This window comes from Gadus chalcogrammus, chromosome 17, assembly GCF_026213295.1.
Source record: "Gadus chalcogrammus isolate NIFS_2021 chromosome 17, NIFS_Gcha_1.0, whole genome shotgun sequence".
In the NCBI taxonomy this organism is placed as follows: domain Eukaryota; kingdom Metazoa; phylum Chordata; class Actinopteri; order Gadiformes; family Gadidae; genus Gadus; species Gadus chalcogrammus.
Window position 1 is genome coordinate 16,709,878 of NC_079428.1, and position 18,305 is coordinate 16,728,182.

At 42.7% G+C, this 18,305-nt stretch overlaps 2 protein-coding genes and 4 non-coding genes across 7 annotated transcripts; 5 read left to right on the top strand and 1 right to left on the bottom strand.

Moving 5' to 3' along the window:
* Positions 1–5,354: 5,354 nt before the first annotated feature.
* Positions 5,355–5,427, top strand: trnaf-gaa (transfer RNA phenylalanine (anticodon GAA)). Its single transcript has one exon. It is a non-coding gene; the product is annotated as a tRNA-Phe (tRNA).
* Positions 5,428–6,170: 743 nt separating this feature from the next.
* trnaf-gaa (transfer RNA phenylalanine (anticodon GAA)) lies at positions 6,171–6,243 on the top strand. Its single transcript has one exon. It is a non-coding gene; the product is annotated as a tRNA-Phe (tRNA).
* Positions 6,244–6,986: 743 nt separating this feature from the next.
* trnaf-gaa (transfer RNA phenylalanine (anticodon GAA)) lies at positions 6,987–7,059 on the top strand. Its single transcript has one exon. It is a non-coding gene; the product is annotated as a tRNA-Phe (tRNA).
* Positions 7,060–7,802: 743 nt separating this feature from the next.
* On the top strand, positions 7,803–7,875 carry trnaf-gaa (transfer RNA phenylalanine (anticodon GAA)). Its single transcript has one exon. It is a non-coding gene; the product is annotated as a tRNA-Phe (tRNA).
* Positions 7,876–10,435: 2,560 nt separating this feature from the next.
* Positions 10,436–14,230, top strand: LOC130370022 (uncharacterized). Of its 2 annotated transcripts, none has more exons than XM_056575649.1 (4): positions 10,436–11,169; positions 11,447–11,641; positions 11,754–11,833; positions 12,274–14,230. In XM_056575649.1, exons 1-4 carry the CDS (start codon positions 11,110–11,112, stop codon positions 13,235–13,237), a joined length of 1,299 nt encoding a protein of 432 aa, XP_056431624.1. In that variant the 5' UTR covers positions 10,436–11,109; the 3' UTR covers positions 13,238–14,230. The 2 variants fall into 2 exon arrangements, with proteins under 2 accessions (XP_056431624.1, XP_056431623.1); XM_056575648.1 differs by having other exon boundaries at positions 10,436–10,699.
* On the bottom strand, positions 14,203–17,526 carry LOC130369808 (uncharacterized). Its single transcript, XM_056575364.1, has 3 exons — positions 15,000–17,526; positions 14,711–14,846; positions 14,203–14,499 (listed from the first exon to the last, which is right to left on the bottom strand). The coding sequence occupies exons 1-3, from the start codon at positions 15,641–15,643 to the stop codon at positions 14,203–14,205; spliced, it is 1,077 nt and encodes a 358-aa protein (XP_056431339.1). The 5' UTR covers positions 15,644–17,526.
* Between the last annotated feature and the right edge of the window lie 779 nt (positions 17,527–18,305).

Sequence of the window (18,305 nt, forward strand, 5' to 3'; positions counted from 1 at the left end):
TGAAACAATTTATTAAATATATATTTGTGAGAGGTCATTCCTTCTCCTGAGTTTGCTTCCTATTTATGTCTAGTGTACAACCCTACTGTCCACAAGCATCACCCCCCCCTCCCCATATGGATTTGGAGAATTGTTGCCACGTCCCAGTGGTGGAGGTATCATATATATGAAAGAGGGCATTCAATTATACTACAATGATCAATTAGGAGGCCGAAGCCCTAAAGGAAGTGATGCAATAGGTGACTGCAGGTTGACAACATTTAAGTAAGCTGTACTTTGAGGTCTCTTATATATCAAAGGGGGTCTCAAAGGACGCATACGCTCAACCTGTGGCTCCAGCCCTACAGGAAATGACTCAGCAAGTGCTCCATCTCGTTGCACCTGCACCCAGCGGCTCGCTTGCAAGATTTTGGCCGGAAGTTCTTCCCAGACCTACACCCTAGCCATCCAACACGCATATCTGAGAATCAGGCTTCTCTTTAATAATGACAAAAAGTTATGAGAGAAATACACAGAAAATAATTATTTTCTCTCCATTGACACCCATTCATATCTTTCGATCTCATAGGTCCCATGAGCTCTACCAGAAGGGGCGTGACTTCGCCACTCCATTGTAGCGTCACAGGTATTGGGAGGAAGGGGCGGGCCTTCTGAGAGGGGGTTCCGGGGGTTTCCTTCCGGGCGGGAGTTTTGGTTGTTGTAGTTTTCCGGTGGGGCTGTGCCTGCCTGTCCGATTGTGGAATCCAATAAACCTGCTATCAAGCTTACTTCGCTCAATACCTCGCCTGTGGTTATTACAATATCATTAAAAGTTACATAAAGTAACGGTTTAATAACACAAACGCAGGAAACACGTGAGCTGCTAGTTTAGCGAAAGCAGCGTCCCTAGCAACCTGACGTCGTTGAAACATGCGTGCGAGCCGATTAAATCTTCCTAATAACTATAAAACTAAAGATCAGACACAATCACTGACTGAACATTATTCAAGTAAAAAGTATATTTCTCGCTAGAAATGTTATTTGAAACACGTTTAACGGTGAATTGATCCTAAAATATTACATTTCCCATTCAGATAATAAAGATTAATAAAGATAATACACATTCACTGACTGAAGATTATGCAAGGAAAATGTACATTTCTCGCTAGAAATGTCATTAGAAACACGTTTAATGGTGTATCTGTCCTAAAATATTGCATTTCCCATTCAGATAATAACGATTAAAATGGCTACGTAACAATTTCACCATTTCACCACAGGGGAAGAACAAATCATGTCTGCTCATTGATGATCTCATAATGAGAGGCAAACAGTGTACTTTTGAGTTCAATTCGGTTGAAATCAAGGAGGTTGAAAAATTGTTACAATCCATTTCTAAAGACAACTCTACTGGTACAGATTGTATTGATGGTAAATTACTCAGAATAGCTGTTGATTATATAGCTCTTCCTGTATGTCACATATTTAATTCCTGTCTATCTAATGGAACCTGTCCTAAAATCTGGAAAGAAGGAAAAATTATTCCCATACCAAAAGATACCAAATCCACATTCAGTGGTCCTAACAGTAGACCTATAACAATCCTACCTGTTTTGAGTAAAATTTTAGAAAGGATTGTATAAAACCAAATCCATGATTATATGTCTAAGAATGATTTGATAAGTAATACACAACATGCCTACAGAGAGGGTCATTCCACCTGCACAGCCTTGGTAAAAATGACTGACGATGGGTTAAGGGGGATTGACAATTCATTGTTATCTGGTGCTGTCATGTTGGACTTCAGCGCTGCATTTGACCTAATTGACCATAAGTTGTTAATTGAAAAACTCACGCATTATGGTTTTGGACCTATGGCAATCTCTTGGTTTGAAAATTATTTATCTTTCAGAACTCAACAGGTTTTCTTGAATGGTACTCTGTCCAACAGTATTAACATAGACTGTGGTGTGCCGGAAGGAAGTTGTTTGGGTCCGCTCTTATTTTCAATTTTTACGAATGATCTCCCGCTTGTTATTCAAGGATCCACTTTCGTTTTATACACTGACGATTCTACATTGTACTATTCTGCATCTACATGCTGTAAACTTAAGTCCGTTCTGTCACATGATCTGAAAGCAGTGGTCAATTGGGTTACTGCAAATAGACTTGTTTTAAATCTATCAAAAACTGTCAGCATTGTCTTTGGATCTCGGCATAATGTAGCCAGTCAGCATATGCTTGATCTGCAGATTTCTAGTCAGCCAGTCAAGCAGGAGAGCAAGTTAAAGCTTCTGGGACTTTCTATTTGTAACACTCTGTCCTGGACTGATCATGTTAGGCAGATAGTTGCCAAGATGAGTAGGAGCATTGCTACGGTCCGGAAATGTGCCACCTACTTACCAGCTACTTTACGGAGACAGGTTGTTCAAACATTAGTATTATGCCATCTCGACTATTGTTCTGTTATTTGGGCCTCTGCCTCTAAGACTGACTTAAAGGGACACTGTGTAAAAATTACTCCCATCTGGTGGTACAATTGTATATTGCATTCAAACTAAGAGTGCTCGCTTGTCCAAAAACTACGGTGGGCAGTATGTGCCAAGAAGCTGTGACATGACACCTACTAGGCTACCTCATCGAGTCATTCGAGTGATGATGAGGTTCGTGGACAACTGGACAAATTAGATGGACAAATCAGATCAGGTTTATTGACCAAGCATTCTTACAGACAAGGAACTTGACTCCAGCAGTTGTGGACTTTCCAACATGACAAATAACTATACAGATGATAAATAACAGTAGGTCATTTAATGTCAGATTGCATAAAATGTCAGATAACATAAAAGTTGACATAGCCTTTGGTAGTCTTGGAGTTACCGATAATCAAAACAATAATTCCCATAATGCGTGCGGCTGAGCACGCATCCTAATCAACGCATTGTAATCCGTTGATTTCAACAATGTAACAGTATTCTAAATACCAACAATTTACATTGTAACAAACGGAATCAAATCGAAATCAAATCAAATTTATTGTCATTTTGTCATCGAGGGTAGGAGCTGAAAGAAGCTGTTCAGTTTGTTTACGTCCACCCCGTCTCTGCTGCTTCCTCCTCCGGGCAGTTGCGGGCACGGTGTCACAGTGTCCGTTAGTATTCTGTGTTTGCGTAGTATGTCCAGATGCCAGCGAATGCCAGTGATGTTACTCGCTCTCAATGTCCTAATGTTTAATATTGTTTCCCTGTCATAAACTACGTTCGTAGGACGTCTCACACTCAAAGATTCAATCTCAATCTCACAGATCTCAAGAGGGGCCGCTGCGACTGTACGCGCCGCCAGTTAGACGCCCTGGCAACGAGTTTACTTCCTCGTCTCCTATCCTGTTCCTAATTCCTCCTCTTGATCTTCTTTTCCTCCGTATTGTCTTCTTTATCAGAGTTGTTGGTATGGAATCCAGTTGTTCGGGTGATAAATCAACTGTCTGGCAAGCGAGTTGAAGCTCCAGAAGGTCCGCTCTAGCGTAAGTGCGTCTTGGTGGATTTGGATACGTGGTGACCCCAGCAGAGAATAAACCTCCATAACTTGATGAAGAATGGCTTTTGAATTCCTTCAACGCATTTGACAGTATCCATAAGTCATAAGAATATTGTCACGATTTAAACTCGACAGAAATGTGAAAAAGTAAATTAAATATGTAATAAAGTAGCCTTTCAATGACGAGTCGCTCAAACATAGGCGCGCCCATCTCGTTGCCATGGAAAACCATGTTATACATGCTTACACATCGTCGTTTTTTTGGCGACGATGATTCCTTCTCCTGTGGCGTGGCATAACTATGGTCTTTCAAACAATGCGGTGCATGTTCAAATTTGCCGGTAAAACTCGTCTCGCTAAACTAAGCTCTGTTCCACCGTCACGCTGGCTCAGAGTGAAAACGCGTTTGCAATTCCTGTACGACGTAGTGCTTTTTGACCCTCTCGGCAGCTCATAGACCGGAAGAAAATGGAAGCCTCCATGAAGCTTACCCGTCCTATGTAACCATATTGATATTAATATTAATTATTCTTCGCTCAGGAGGATAAGTGAGATTTTTGGCAGAGATAATTTTACACCAATGAGGACTTATTTATGAATGAATATGTTGATTTGAGGTAATAAATTACTCAAAATATTACATAGTGTCCCTTTAAGCAAACTACAAACTGTACAAAACCGGGCTGCTAGACTTGTGCTTGATAGATCTTACAGATCAAATGTAGATCAGATGCATTCTGATCTCAAGTGGCCTAAAGCTCTTGATAGGTTATCCATTAGGTCCTTGATATTTATTAAGAATGTAATTTCCACTCATGTTCCTAGAGCTCTTTTTAATGAAATTGGTTTTTTGCTCTGATGCTCATTCATACGGTACTAGATCTGCAACAGCAGGGCTAGTTGTGCTCCCACACTGTAGGAGTAATGACATCCTTCTATAGGTAAATTTCTTTGTGGAATATACTCCCTTCGCACATTCGTGTTATACCTGTGAAGAGGGAATTCAAGAGGCAAATTAAATCCTGTTTTTATTTATGTTAAAAATGAACTCGGGACTCTGACTTGGCTTGGCGCTCAATGAATTATGTTTTGATGAAGGTGTTTGCGCTCTGAGGCGCCCAGATGCCCATTTATTTGTTTGTTTGACTGTTGCTATGTATTTGTAGTTTTGTCACTACTTGTACTGTATTTGAGTGATGATTAATTGTTTGTATGTTCAGATTTTAATTGGACCCCAGGAAGACTAGTCTGCCGCTTTTGCGACAACTAATGGGGATCCATAATAAACAATAAACAATGGGAGAACGTATCGCCCCCTGTTGGTGCTATTCCCCCATTCATTTCGAATGGAGGACGCATGTTCAGGGTGACGCTTTGGTCAGGCAAAGCGTGACCCTGAACACGCCTTGCGATGTGGACAGACGTATTTATTGTACGCCTTGGCGTGATACCGGGAGAGGGTTAGCTAGGCGCGTCCCGAGCAACCACGAGCGTCCACGAGCGGCCCCGAGACTTCAAAATGTCGTTATTTGCATGACCGCTAGAGGCGCTACATTTTGTGTCAAAGTTCAATTTACTAGCTGCAAATTTTATGTTATCCTTGTTGAATGTGGTTTGTTTGGATATTTGTGTGCCGAAGTAGCTTGTGTTTAAGGGCAGTTTACTCGCCGCTTTTTAAGATATTAATTATCGATCCCTGATTTCGGCGGGTGATCATCAGGCTAACCTGGTCGTTTTTAATACTGTGTGTTGATCTTCTATCGCTCGTGTTAAAGTAAAATTTACTCGCTGCTTTTTAAGTTATTCTTCTTGAATGTGGTTTGTTACTACATTTGAGTGCTGAAATAGCTCAGTTGGGAGAGCGTTAGACTGAAGATCTAAATGTCCCTGGCTCGATCTCTGGTTTTGGCAGCTAATCATCAGGCTAACCTGTTTGGTCATTTTTAAACCTGTTGGTTGATCTTCTAACATGTGTTAAGTTTCATTTACTCACTGCTTTTTAAGTTATTTTTGTTGAATGTGATTTGAGTGGTTTATATAGTGCCAAAATTGCTCAGTTGGGAGAGAGTTTGACTGACGATCTCAATGTCCCTGATTTGATCCCTTTCGGCAGCTGATCATCAGGCTAACCTGATTGGTCATTTTTAAACCTGTTGGTTGATCTTCGAACATGTGTTAAACTTCAATTTACTCACTGCTTTTTAAGTTATTCTTGTTGAATGTGGTTTGTGCAGTTATTCATGTGCTGCAATAGCTCAGTTGGGAGAGCGTTTTACTGAAGATCTAAATGTCACTGGTTCGATCCCTGGTTTCGGCAAGTGATAATCAGGATAGTCTGATCATATTTACACTTGGTGTTGATCTGCAATTGCTCGTGTCAAAGTTCAATTTACTAGCTGCAAATGTTATGTTATCCTTGTTGAATGTGGTTTGTTTGGATATTTGTGTGCCGAAGTAGCTCGTGTTTAAGGGCAGTTTACTCGCCGCTTTTTAAGATATTAATTATCGATCCCTGATTTCGGCGGGTGATCATCAGGCTAACCTGGTCGTTTTTAATACTGTGTGTTGATCTTCTATCGCTCGTGTTAAAGTTAAATTTACTCGCTGCTTTTTAAGTTATTCTTCTTGAATGTGGTTTGTTTCTACATTTGAGTGCCGAAATAGCTCAGTTGGGAGAGCGTTAGACTGAAGATCTAAATGTCCCTGGCTCGATCTCTGGTTTCGGCAGCTATTCATCAGGCTAACCTGTTTGGTCATTTTTAAACCTGTTGGTTGATCTTCTAACATGTGTTAAGTTTAATTTACTCACTGCTTTTTAAGTTATTTTTGTTGAATGTGATTTGAGTGGTTTATATAGTGCCAAAATTGCTCAGTTGGGAGAGAGTTTGACTGACGATCTCAATGTCCCTGATTTGATCCCTTTTGGCAGCTGATCATCAGGCTAACCTGATTGGTCATTTTTAAACCTGTTGGTTGATCTTCGAACATGTGTTAAACTTCAATTTACTCACTGCTTTTTAAGTTATTCTTGTTGAATGTGGTTTGTGCAGTTATTCATGTGCTGCAATAGCTCAGTTGGGAGAGCGTTTTACTGAAGATCTAAATGTCACTGGTTCGATCCCTGGTTTCGGCAAGTGATAATCAGGATAGTCTGATCATATTTACACTTGGTGTTGATCTGCAATTGCTCGTGTCAAAGTTCAATTTACTAGCTGCAAATGTTATGTTATCCTTGTTGAATGTGGTTTGTTTGGATATTTGTGTGCCGAAGTAGCTCGTGTTTAAGGGCAGTTTACTCGCCGCTTTTTAAGATATTAATTATCGATCCCTGATTTCGGCGGGTGATCATCAGGCTAACCTGGTCGTTTTTAATACTGTGTGTTGATCTTCTATCGCTCGTGTTAAAGTTAAATTTACTCGCTGCTTTTTAAGTTATTCTTCTTGAATGTGGTTTGTTTCTACATTTGAGTGCCGAAATAGCTCAGTTGGGAGAGCGTTAGACTGAAGATCTAAATGTCCCTGGCTCGATCTCTGGTTTCGGCAGCTATTCATCAGGCTAACCTGTTTGGTCATTTTTAAACCTGTTGGTTGATCTTCTAACATGTGTTAAGTTTAATTTACTCACTGCTTTTTAAGTTATTTTTGTTGAATGTGATTTGAGTGGTTTATATAGTGCCAAAATTGCTCAGTTGGGAGAGAGTTTGACTGACGATCTCAATGTCCCTGATTTGATCCCTTTCGGCAGCTGATCATCAGGCTAACCTGATTGGTCATTTTTAAACCTGTTGGTTGATCTTCGAACATGTGTTAAACTTCAATTTACTCACTGCTTTTTAAGTTATTCTTGTTGAATGTGGTTTGTGCAGTTATTCATGTGCTGCAACAGCTCAGTTGGGAGAGCGTGATACTGAAGATCTAAATGTCACTGGTTCGATCCCTGGTTTCGGCAAGTGATAATCAGGATAGTCTGATCATATTTACACTTGGTGTTGATCTGCAATTGCTCGTGTCAAAGTTCAATTTACTAGCTGCAAATTTTATGTTATCCTTGTTGAATGTGGTTTGTTTGGATATTTGTGTGCCGAAGTAGCTCGTGTTTAAGGGCAGTTTACTCGCCGCTTTTTAAGATATTAATTATCGATCCCTGATTTCGGCGGGTGATCATCAGGCTAACCTGGTCGTTTTTAATACTGTGTGTTGATCTTCTATCGCTCGTGTTAAAGTTAAATTTACTCGCTGCTTTTTAAGTTATTCTTCTTGAATGTGGTTTGTTTCTACATTTGAGTGCCGAAATAGCTCAGTTGGGAGAGCGTTAGACTGAAGATCTAAATGTCCCTGGCTCGATCTCTGGTTTCGGCAGCTAATCATCAGGCTAACCTGTTTGGTCATTTTTAAACCTGTTGGTTGATCTTCTAACATGTGTTAAGTTTCATTTACTCACTGCTTTTTAAGTTATTTTTGTTTATTGTGATTTGAGTGGTTTATATAGTGCCAAAATTGCTCAGTTGGGATCAGAATCAGAATCAGAATCTCTTTATTGTCATTACACAAAGTGCAACGAAATTGGGGTAGAGTCTTTCAAAATAAGTGCTTTTAAAACAAAAACTAAATGAGAAAATTTGTGTATTTTTTGAAAATAAATTTAGAATGTTGAACTCAAAAAAATATATACATTTTAAATTGTCAGCCAATTTAAAAGGTCAGATTGGTATGATAATGCAGTCATTTATAATTCTGCATTATTTAGAGAAATAACAGCTCTGGGTTAGAAACAATTTTTAAGCCTATTTGTTCTTGACCTGATTGCCCTGTAGCGCCTCCCAGAGGGCAACAGTTCAAACAGGTTATGGCCTGGGTGGGATGAGTCTCTCAGGATGCTATGAGCTCTCCTGAGGCAGTGTCTATTGTACACATCCTCAAGAGAGAGAAGAGGACATCCAATGACTTTTTGTGCCGTTTTTTTGACCCTCTGGAGCGCTTTCCTCTCAGCTGCAGTGCAACTGGCAAACCACAGCGAGATGCCGTAGCTTAGGACAGTCTCAATGGTGCAGTGATTAAAGCTCATCAGCATTTTCTCCTGAAGATTGTTCTTCCTGAGGATCCTTAGGAAATACAATCTCTGTTCGGCCTTTTTCAGAAGCGCCTTGGTGTTTAGTGTCCAGGTCAGGTCCTGCTAAATGTGCATGCCCAGGAACCTGAAGTCCGAGACTCTCTCCACACTCTCCCCGTTCATATAGATGGGCTGAATGTCCGGCTTATTCCTCCTATAATCAATGATCAGCTCTTTGGTCTTTGAGGTGTTGAGGATGAGGTTGTTCTCCGCACACCATGTAGACAGTCTTTGGAACTCCTCCCTATATGCAGTCTCATCCCCACCTGAGATGAGCCCCACCACTGTTGTATCATCCGCAAACTTAATGATGGTATTGCTGGGGTGGCTGGGGATGCAGTCATTGGTGTAGAGAGTGTAGAGTAGGGGGCTCAGCACGCAGCCCTGTGGGGAGCTGGTGCTGATGCTAAGTGCAGAGGAAAGATGGGCACCTACTCTAACTCTCTGGGAGCGCTCTGTCAGAAAGTCTTTGATCCAATAACAGATGGGTTGTGAAAGACCCAAGGCCATTAGTTTGGTGAGCAGTCTATTTGGTATGATGGTATTGAAGGCAGAGCTGAAGTCTATGAAGAGCAGCCTGGCGTAGCTCCCCTGATGTTCCACGTGTTGCAGCTTGGTGTGGAGCGCGGTGGCTATGGCGTCCTCTGCAGACCTGTTTGCTCTGTATGCAAACTGGTGGGGGTCAGAAGTGGTTGGCAGGCTTGTTGTGATGTGGCTCCGGACTGGTTTCTCAAAACACTTCATGATGACTGGTGTAAGGGCCACCGGCCGGTAGTCGTTGAGGCTGCTGACAGTAGTCTTTTTTGGTATAGGAATGATTGTGGAGGACTTCAGGCAGGGTGGGATCTTGCACTGGGACAGGGATTGGTTGAATATATCAGTGAAGACATCAGCCAGTTGTTCTGCGCAGTCTCTCAACACTCTCCCCGTTACAGCATCCGGTCCAGCAGCTTTCCTAGGATTCACTGCCCGTAGTATGCGCCTCACCTCATGTGCCTGCACTGTGAAGATGTCGCTGCTGGGGGCTGGTGGATGTGATGGAGCCACCTCCAGTGTCTCAGCCTCGAAGCGGGCAAAGAAGCAGTTAAGTTCCTCAGATAGTGAGGCATCACCGTTGGTTACTGTGAGGTTGCTGGACTTGTAGTTTGTGATGTGTTGGACTCCCTGCCACACCTGCCGTGAGTTGTTGCTGCTGAAGTGGTCCTCAATCTTCCTCTTATATGCTGTCTTGGCCTCCCTGATGCCTCTCTTCAGGCAGGTTCTGGCAGCGCTGTAATGTACCACATCTCCAGACCTGAAGGCAGTGTCCCTCTCCTTCAGCAGGGTCTGGACGTCTTTTGTCATCCAGGGTTTTTGGTTTTGATACACCCGGATGCGCATGTCCACAGTGACAGTGTCAACACAATGCTTGATGTAGCAGAGAACGGTGGAGGTGTACTCTTCCAAGTCCTGATTTTTTAAAATGGCCCAGTTGGTATTTCCAAAACAGTCCTGCAGCTGCTGTGCGGCATCATCAGGCCAGGTTTTAACAGTCCGAGTTACTGTTTTTTTTTTTTTTTCCTAATTGTGGTGTATGCTGGAATCAGAAACAGGGACATGTGATCAGATGTTCCCAGGTGAGGTAGCTGTTTAGTCTTGTAACCATGCTTGATATTTGAGTAGGCTTTGTCCAGAGTGTTTCCTCCCCTGGTAGCACAGTTTATGTGCTGATGGAATTTGGGAAGCACTACTTTCAGATGAGCATGATTAAAGTCGCCTGCTATGAGATGCACTGCCTCTGGATGAGTGTTTTGCTGAAGGCTAATTCACTACGTGCACATTAGCATATGCTACTTCCGGTAGCCTACTTCCTATTGGGTGTCGAGCTTCCGGTATCAACACGACTCGGCTGTCTATGGCTGGAATCCGGTAGCCCAATGGCCGAAGCAAATTTCTCAAGATGTCTTGGACATATGCCGGCGATAACAGTTGACGATGTTCATCGACTGGTCAGCATTTTTTCACCCGCACCCCAAAGCAAACGAGAAAAGGGTTTTATACTGTATATATCGCAATATTTGCACAATTTTGAAGGTAAGTCACAACAACATGATATCCATGCTACGTGCTAAAGTTATGTTATCTGGTAAATGTTATGTTATCTCTATACATTATAAAAGTCGAAATCGTGCGTTAGATGTTTGTCTTAGCCCTTGTTTAGTTTATGATGTTATGTTCGGAGGCTATGTGTTGTTGACACTCCTACGTGTTATATAGGCAGTAGCCTAAAAGTATCAAACGTTGATTCGTTCGTTTTCAAGTTAGCAAACTGTGATTGCCTGTGTATGAACAAACGAACTTTAGATGGACAACAATATTTTCCTATTAGAGTTGCTAGTCATTGTTCTTACCAACTAACTTGCATGCTATCCTATTAATTACTAACTTGCTAAAATTGTTATTTTTCCACAGTGTCTGACAAAGATCAGGGTTCAGGAGAGGTGATGGTCAGGGCAGAGTGCTACAGGTCAATGAGGAAGTCAGAGAAACCTCACAAGCTCAGAGTATGGATACAGTCAGCGGCAGTGTGAAATTGTGTTCAGTGTAAAAATCATAGTAGGCCTAATGTTCGGTAGGGTATTGTTAGGTTTTAGGGTTAGGGTATGGTTGGGCTTAGAGTAGAGTTTCCTAGGATCATGCCAGGCTGTCAAGGGAGGTGTTCAGGCAGAATTTGAATATACATCAGGCAGGCTTTTAATAAATATATCCCTTGACATGAGTAATACTGTCAAGGGATATGTATTGATTACGTTGAATACATTGGTATGTTGTACTTTATAGGTGGTCCTAAAAGATGTGCAGCCTGTGGAGCTCCTGCACTTCCATTGCACCTGCAAGGCTGGAAAGGCATTGTGCAACCACGGTGTTGCACTTCTGTTTCAAGCTGCGCACTATTCGCAGTTGAAACTCCAGGTTGTCCCCCCAACGTTGAGCTGCACTGAAGGGGAACAACAGTGGCATAAGCCTAGAGTTATGGTGAGTTCATTCAATCCAACTTCATGTATAAAGCACCTTTCATGCATACATTGTACCTGCTTTAAAACAATCCTACTTGCCACATTCTGTATTTTTTCCTATATTGCTATAGGGGATAAAGCCGGGCCCTGTTGACAAGATGGCTGTGATCTCGGCCAAACCAAAAGCCAGAAAGACAACAGAGGGAGTGCGGTAAGTGCTCTATTTATGGGATTTCAGAATACATTATATTGGCCAATAGCATTTATAACCAGTGATGGGAAACTGGCATTATTGTTACAAAGTAGGTTCTATGTGTAATTATATTCTCTACGGTAGTGAGTTATAGGTTCAACTAATTTCATCAATGATTGATTCCACTCACCTCTAAGTGTCAAACTCTTTAGCAGGTGTCTATAAAATTGTCAAAAGCCTGACTTGTAATTCATGATATTCAGTGTTATTATTAATTCAGATGACCTGTTATTGTATTACATTTGCAGAATGCTCTTCCACTCAAGCAGAATGTATTACTCTGTTGCAGATTTTTAGTGTGTGTGTGTGTGTGTGTGTGTGTGTGTGTGTGTGTGTGTGTGTGTGTGTGTGTGTGTGTGTGTGTGTGTGCGTGTGCGTGTTTGTTTTCTAAAATACAGGAGCAAACTGTACAAAGGTCTTCATGGGGAACTTCCTGACCTCTCAGTTCTTCGGGTGTCGGAGGTATACAAAGACTTTGCTGCTGCTGACCGCCCTATGATCTGCAGCATGGGGATAACTGAAGATATTCCACTAGTGGACTCGCTGTTTGGAAAGGTTCAACATGGAAGTCCCGTGTCGTACCAGCAACCTGCCAAAGACCAGGTAAAGGCTCTCCATGATGCCACACCCCCTCCATCGTTGCCACTCCAGGCCTACAGACTTGAGCCATCAGAGTGCATGTTTGCGTGTTCCAGAAAACAACAACTGCACATGCAAAGTCTTCAAGTCACCGAGGATTTGGCCCATAAGATCGAATGTGGTACCCGAGAGCAGAGCTTGTGTGCCGATTGGTACAATGTTCGGAAACCACGGGTGACAGCATCTCGTTTCAGAGAAGTCTGTCATGTGGGCAAGGCCTCTGAAGAGGGACTTGCGGAACGCATTCTTAGAGGGATACGGCAGACCGCAGCTATGAAGAGGGGTTTGGAGTTGGAGGCTGATGCAGTCTGGGAGTACTGCCAGATAAAGAGAGTCAACCACTACAAATGTGGGTTTGTAGTACACCCAGATGCACCTTGGATTGGTGCCTCGCCGGATGGGGTTGTTTTTGACCCATTAGAACAGCCAGAGTTTGGCCTTTTAGAGATAAAATGTCCCAACATTTCTAATTACATAGACGCACCTTATCTGAAGGTAATAAGTGGTTCAGTGCAGCTCAAACCGACCCATGCCTACTATTGGCAAGTTCAGGGCCAACTGTTGGTCACAGGTATGAGTTGGTGCGATTTTGTTGTCTCTGCCCAGGATGATGTTTTCATCCAGAGAATCCAGAGGGATGAGGGCATGATGCTAACAATGAAGCGTGGGATTGACATGTTTTTCTTCAATGTATACATGGACAAATACCTGGCAGTGGCATGAGTTGTTGATTTCATTTTAGCAGATGACTCCTTTAAATCTTATGTGACTAATGATTAAGTTAATTGTACATGTTCATTTGAATGCTTTGTTTATTTAAGGGCAATCTCCTTTCTCTTTATTTAATTCCCCCCTATCCCTTGATTTTTCAATAAATGATAACGTATTCAAACATTTTATCAGTTGTCTCCCTCCTTTTTGTTGCACCTCTTTAACGAGCAGAGGTTCGTAACAGGCAGTGACACGTCATGCTAACGATTAATGAAATTTTACTCTTTCAAATACATTTCACTTGAAATCTATATGATGTGTTTTTCCTTTCTGAATTACAGATAAATGGTCCTTTGCATCTTTAAAAAATCCATCACAGCCAATAGGACACAGAACAAAGCTGTAGACTACATTTATGAAGTAAAGCAGTTTTATTTAAAGAGTAACAACAAATCACTTAAAAAAAACCAAACAGTATGGAGTATGGTTAAATAGCATGTTTATTTTGAAAAAGACCAGAAAATCAGACCATCCATTTCTTGACCAGGGGTCCGTACTGATAATTGGAGAGGAGACATGCAACAGTGAACAGTTGATTTATACTGCCACAAATAGAGAGAGGGATGACCGTGTCAAAAAGTTTGTTTTCTTTGACCCTCCTAATGAGCCTCTCCACGTGGACTCTCAGGCGTGCAATCGACTGGGTTTTAAGGATGTCTACCTCTGACATTTGCTCCTGTTTGTGCATAAAAGCAGGGCGATGCACTTTCCCAGAAACTAGCTCATCAATCAAAAACCCCTTGTCTACCATAACCTCCATGTCGGGTGTTAGGAGAGAGGTGATGCCGGAGTGACGGAAAATCTCCTTGTCACTGATGGAGCCTTCAAAAAGTGCTGACACAAATGTCAATGCTCCATGGGGGGACATGCCAATAAGTGCTTTGAAGGTACAGTGCGACTTGTAGGCGGAGAATACCTCACTTTGAAGCAGAAGGGAGGTAGGGGCTTGGCATCTCATCATCTGTGCAGTCAAGGACGACCTGGGTGTTCTCATAGGTCCCATTGAAATCTGTGGGGCAGTTTTCTCTCACTGATCTGCTGGTCATCCAGATGGAGAGCGATCCGAGCAAAGCATACAAAAAGTTGGACCACGTCACAATTATTCTGCTTGCTGTTGCTCTGTGGATATTGAACTTGTGACCAAGCTCCCTTTGTGTACACCCGGTTGACAGGTAGTTGAGGAAGAGGAAGAGCTCGTCAATTGGCAGCAGTTTCTAGGGAAAATGTCACTGTATTAGATACTGTAGATAGAAGCACTACAACACAACGATAACATACACAAACTAGGGTGTTTAAAATATGTGGTGCATGCACAGAGCTGAGCAGAAACAATACACAGTTAACTGCCTCTTCTGTGGCAGTCACCAGCAAAATGTGTGATCCACATGTACCGAGCCGGTGGTATATGTTTGTTGTAAAACTTACTGTTGGTCTGTTCATAGGGGTCTCAGTGGATGTACTGGTGGAGAGGTTCTTCTGACCACTGGTGACTCTCACCATTCTGCTTGTTGCCTCTTGAATTAGATCCCAAAAAGCCATCAAATGTTCATATGATGGAAATCTGCATGCAAACAGGACATAGCTTTTATGGTGATGGCATTCATATTACATTAAAACATTCCAATTTAATCATCATTCAAATCAATCATACAGATGGGAGGCAAGTGAAATGCTTGTGTGATAATTAGAAAAGTTCAGGTTCAACATTTCTTACCTGGTATAGTAGCGAATGTCACTTGGTGATGTAGAAAACCGTTGCAATCCAAATCTCTCCATGTGCAGTGTTTCGATCTGCCGTGTGAGCTCCTCGATCTGCCTCGACATGCTCTCAAATTTCTCACGGTCGACCACGATGAAAGAGCTGGCTGTGTAATCGTGGTCTTCCATCAGAGGTGTCGAAGCCAACTCAGTACATCCAGAGACACTGTTTTCACCCACTTCCATCTCCACGGTGGAGTCATCCTCGGGGGTGGGGTCATCCTCGGGGGCGCGGTCCAAAGCCTGGGTTGCTCGAGGCCGGCGATCCCAAACTCCGGGCCGTTGAGTTTTTTTGGTGTAATTATTCCAACCGAACAAGGATGGAATAATATTTGGTCGAAGACACCGCTTTCCAACAGAAGAGATAACTATGTCTTCTTGCTCAAAGTGTCGACTACACACTCTAGAGCTGGTGGTTGGGGTGAAACCTTCTCTTCTGACTTTCACAAGCCACTGGGCGCGTAAAGTAGGTTCCTTTGGGAAACTATGAAAGCTCAAAACTTTGTTGAATCTCCCCCCGGCTGTACAAAGTGGCACACAACAATGGTGGTTATTACCACCGACTGCCCTTTGAAAAGTAAATCGTTTTTTCCGATCCATTGCGAACAATAACCTCACACCGCCAGCCGGCTAATGTCAACAAACCGCCAAGCGGAAGCTAGAGGCTCAACTTCCGCCCTCAAACAGGAAGTTAGCATTTTCGTCGTGCACAGAGTGAATGGCGTTGTACAGCTGACTGAGGGCGGAGTTAGCATTTGCATTCGGTGCTATGTAAACAACCGTATCCATGACAACAGTAAACTCCCGTGGAAGATACTTGGGCCTGCATTTGATGGTCAAATACTCCAAGTCAGGGTCCAGTTGCACCAGCAGAACGTAAGGTCCCACTTAGGCTACGTTGAACGTAAATCCCCCAAACGTTCGACTTTACACTCTACTAAAAAAATAGCAGTTGCACCAAGCAGATAGTTTCAACGTAACACTAAGTTATAACTTATCTTTTACACCTCCCCTCTAGCTGGTGTAAGTTCCATACTAACGATAAAGAACCGTTAAAAGATTTCAACAATAACGCAGGGTAAAGATGGCTATTCGTTTTGAGCAATGGGAAGAGGAGTTTCAATGCGATTTGCGCCGGGAACGGATTGTCCGTGACCGTATCGATCCATTTCTTTAGTATGATGATGTTGAATTATATGCGCGATTTCGGTTTTGCTGGTTGGAATATTATATTTATTTATTTATTATAAAATCCGCCTTCAAATAGCTTAACCTCACGCCTATACCGTCCAAGCACATTTTAGAGAATAAATGACTGAAACTGTTTTGTTTGCCCTCTCATTTGGGTGCTAACGCGTCTTCACTCGGGTAAGGTGGAAACTTGCCGGTATTTCCTGTTTACATTGTTATCTGTCAATGATTGGCTTGAAATTATCTAAACGTCATTGAAAGCGACACTGGTACACTTTATGCACTACTAGTAACGTTACAACTTAAAGGTTGGGTACGCGATTTGCGAAACGCCAGCAGATTTTGAAAATACACAACTCAAATGGTCCTACCCCCTCCCCTTCAACGCTGACTCTGACTCCACCCATTCCAAGTACCTGGACGCGCAATCATGCACGAGCGCGAACAGAGATGCGCGAGAGCGAGCCAGGCTAGCGTAGGTTTTCGTTTAACAACATGGCACTACATTCAGCTGTAAATTGCACCCAGTACCGCGGGAAGTAGGGGTTTTGGGGGTGCTGCAACACCCCCTGTCCGAGGCCCTGTCTTATCACAGAAAACGATCATTTCTAAAAACCAAAGTGGAGATTTCTGAAAACGCCGGTTATGTGTTGTCGTATCAACGGGGAGAAACGGGATTTTAGGTTCTGAAGCGTCACATTATGCACCAGGAAATGCTTAACGTCATGTGAGCATCCGCTGTACCGTATTGGTCCGAATATAAACACAAACCCCATTGTAATACGACCTATATTTGGAAAAAAGATTTGAAGCCCAGATCTTGATTTCATGAATAAATAAATTGTATTAATTGAAATAATATACGAAAATAAAAAGGCATAGAATAAAACACTGCATTGCCACTAAACAGTAGTGCAAATAGGCCGTACTGATGTGTACACCAAAGACTTCCTGACACTCCTCTGCCCCGCTGTGTTCGCTCTGGCTGTGGTCGCTCCGAACTGTTTCGGCCCGTGGCAAAGCGAGTCATCCTCGCTGCTGTCCAAGGCATGTTGAGACGCAGCATTTATTTAATGCTCATATGTCCTAGTGCTGAAAAAAGGTTATATGAAAAAGTGTGAGGGTAGCGGTGGTGCGCTAAACTTGTTCTGTGAGCAGCTGGATGTGAACCATGGTGTGAAGGAAGTGAACACAACGATCGATTTTCAACTGTGCGCGCATGCACTGGTGTAATTGAGCTGCGCTGCTATATATCTTTTTTATCAATGTGACGAGTTGCGAGTCTAGTGCAGGCCGGGTTATTTTTTTCCAGCACCCCCTGCTGAGAATACGTTCTCGCGGCTATGGTTGCACCAGATGTTATAAACATTAAACGGTCACATAAATCAATACTATTTTTAGAAAATGTATGTTTGTTTCATATAATTGTATTGGAAGTCCTGGTTTTCACTAGGGTTGCCGCGGTGTGGACATTTTCACACCGAGTAATAGCCTACACTCGTCTCAACACCGGTATTACCGAGTATAAACGGTATAAACTTTGAAACTAGGTCAACCGCCACACAAGCATCGGTTTTTAGACCCTTCTCGTCCTTCAGTTGCCGCCAACGTTCAAAAGCAGCGCCTAGGATTATTCTTGATTTCAGTTTTTCTCTTTCAGCGTTTTTATTATCAATTACTCTCTGAAAAAGAGTTTTCCTTCTCTTTGCTGGTGGTGGTGGTGGTGGTGGGGATTGTGGCGTCTTGTCTGCCATGGAAATTGTCTTCTACTGCTAGGTCCAAATGTGGATTAACTAGTTCCAGTAGATACCGCAGGATAACAACAAACAGGAGCTTGCTCTGGGTCACGAGCTCTGGGTCACGAGTACTGCACGAAGGGGTCGCGCGCGGGGCGCGGGGGAGGGGGGGAGGGGGAGTGCAGTACGACCGTTTGATTGACGTACTTACTGTCCAATGAAACTCGGTGGCAATGGATATGATTGGCTGGAGTTTTTCGAGCCCTGCACGTTCCACAGATGATTGACAAGTTTAATTTTCATGTCAGTACTTCTAACTCAGTGGCTGTAAGCGG

Coding starts and splice junctions, on each gene's coding strand:
- LOC130370022 (XM_056575648.1), top strand. CDS start 10,601: ATGTTCATCGACTGGTCAGCATTTTTTCACCCGCACCCCAAAGCAAAC. Junction 10,700..11,446: donor ATATTTGCACAATTTTGAAG/GTAAGTCACAAC, acceptor TGTACTTTATAG/GTGGTCCTAAAAGATGTGCA. Junction 11,834..12,273: donor AAGACAACAGAGGGAGTGCG/GTAAGTGCTCTA, acceptor TCTAAAATACAG/GAGCAAACTGTACAAAGGTC.
- LOC130369808 (XM_056575364.1), bottom strand. CDS start 15,643: ATGGATCGGAAAAAACGATTTACTTTTCAAAGGGCAGTCGGTGGTAAT. Junction 14,847..14,999: donor GACATTCGCTACTATACCAG/GTAAGAAATGTT, acceptor GTTTGCATGCAG/ATTTCCATCATATGAACATT. Junction 14,500..14,710: donor CCCCTATGAACAGACCAACA/GTAAGTTTTACA, acceptor CATTTTCCCTAG/AAACTGCTGCCAATTGACGA.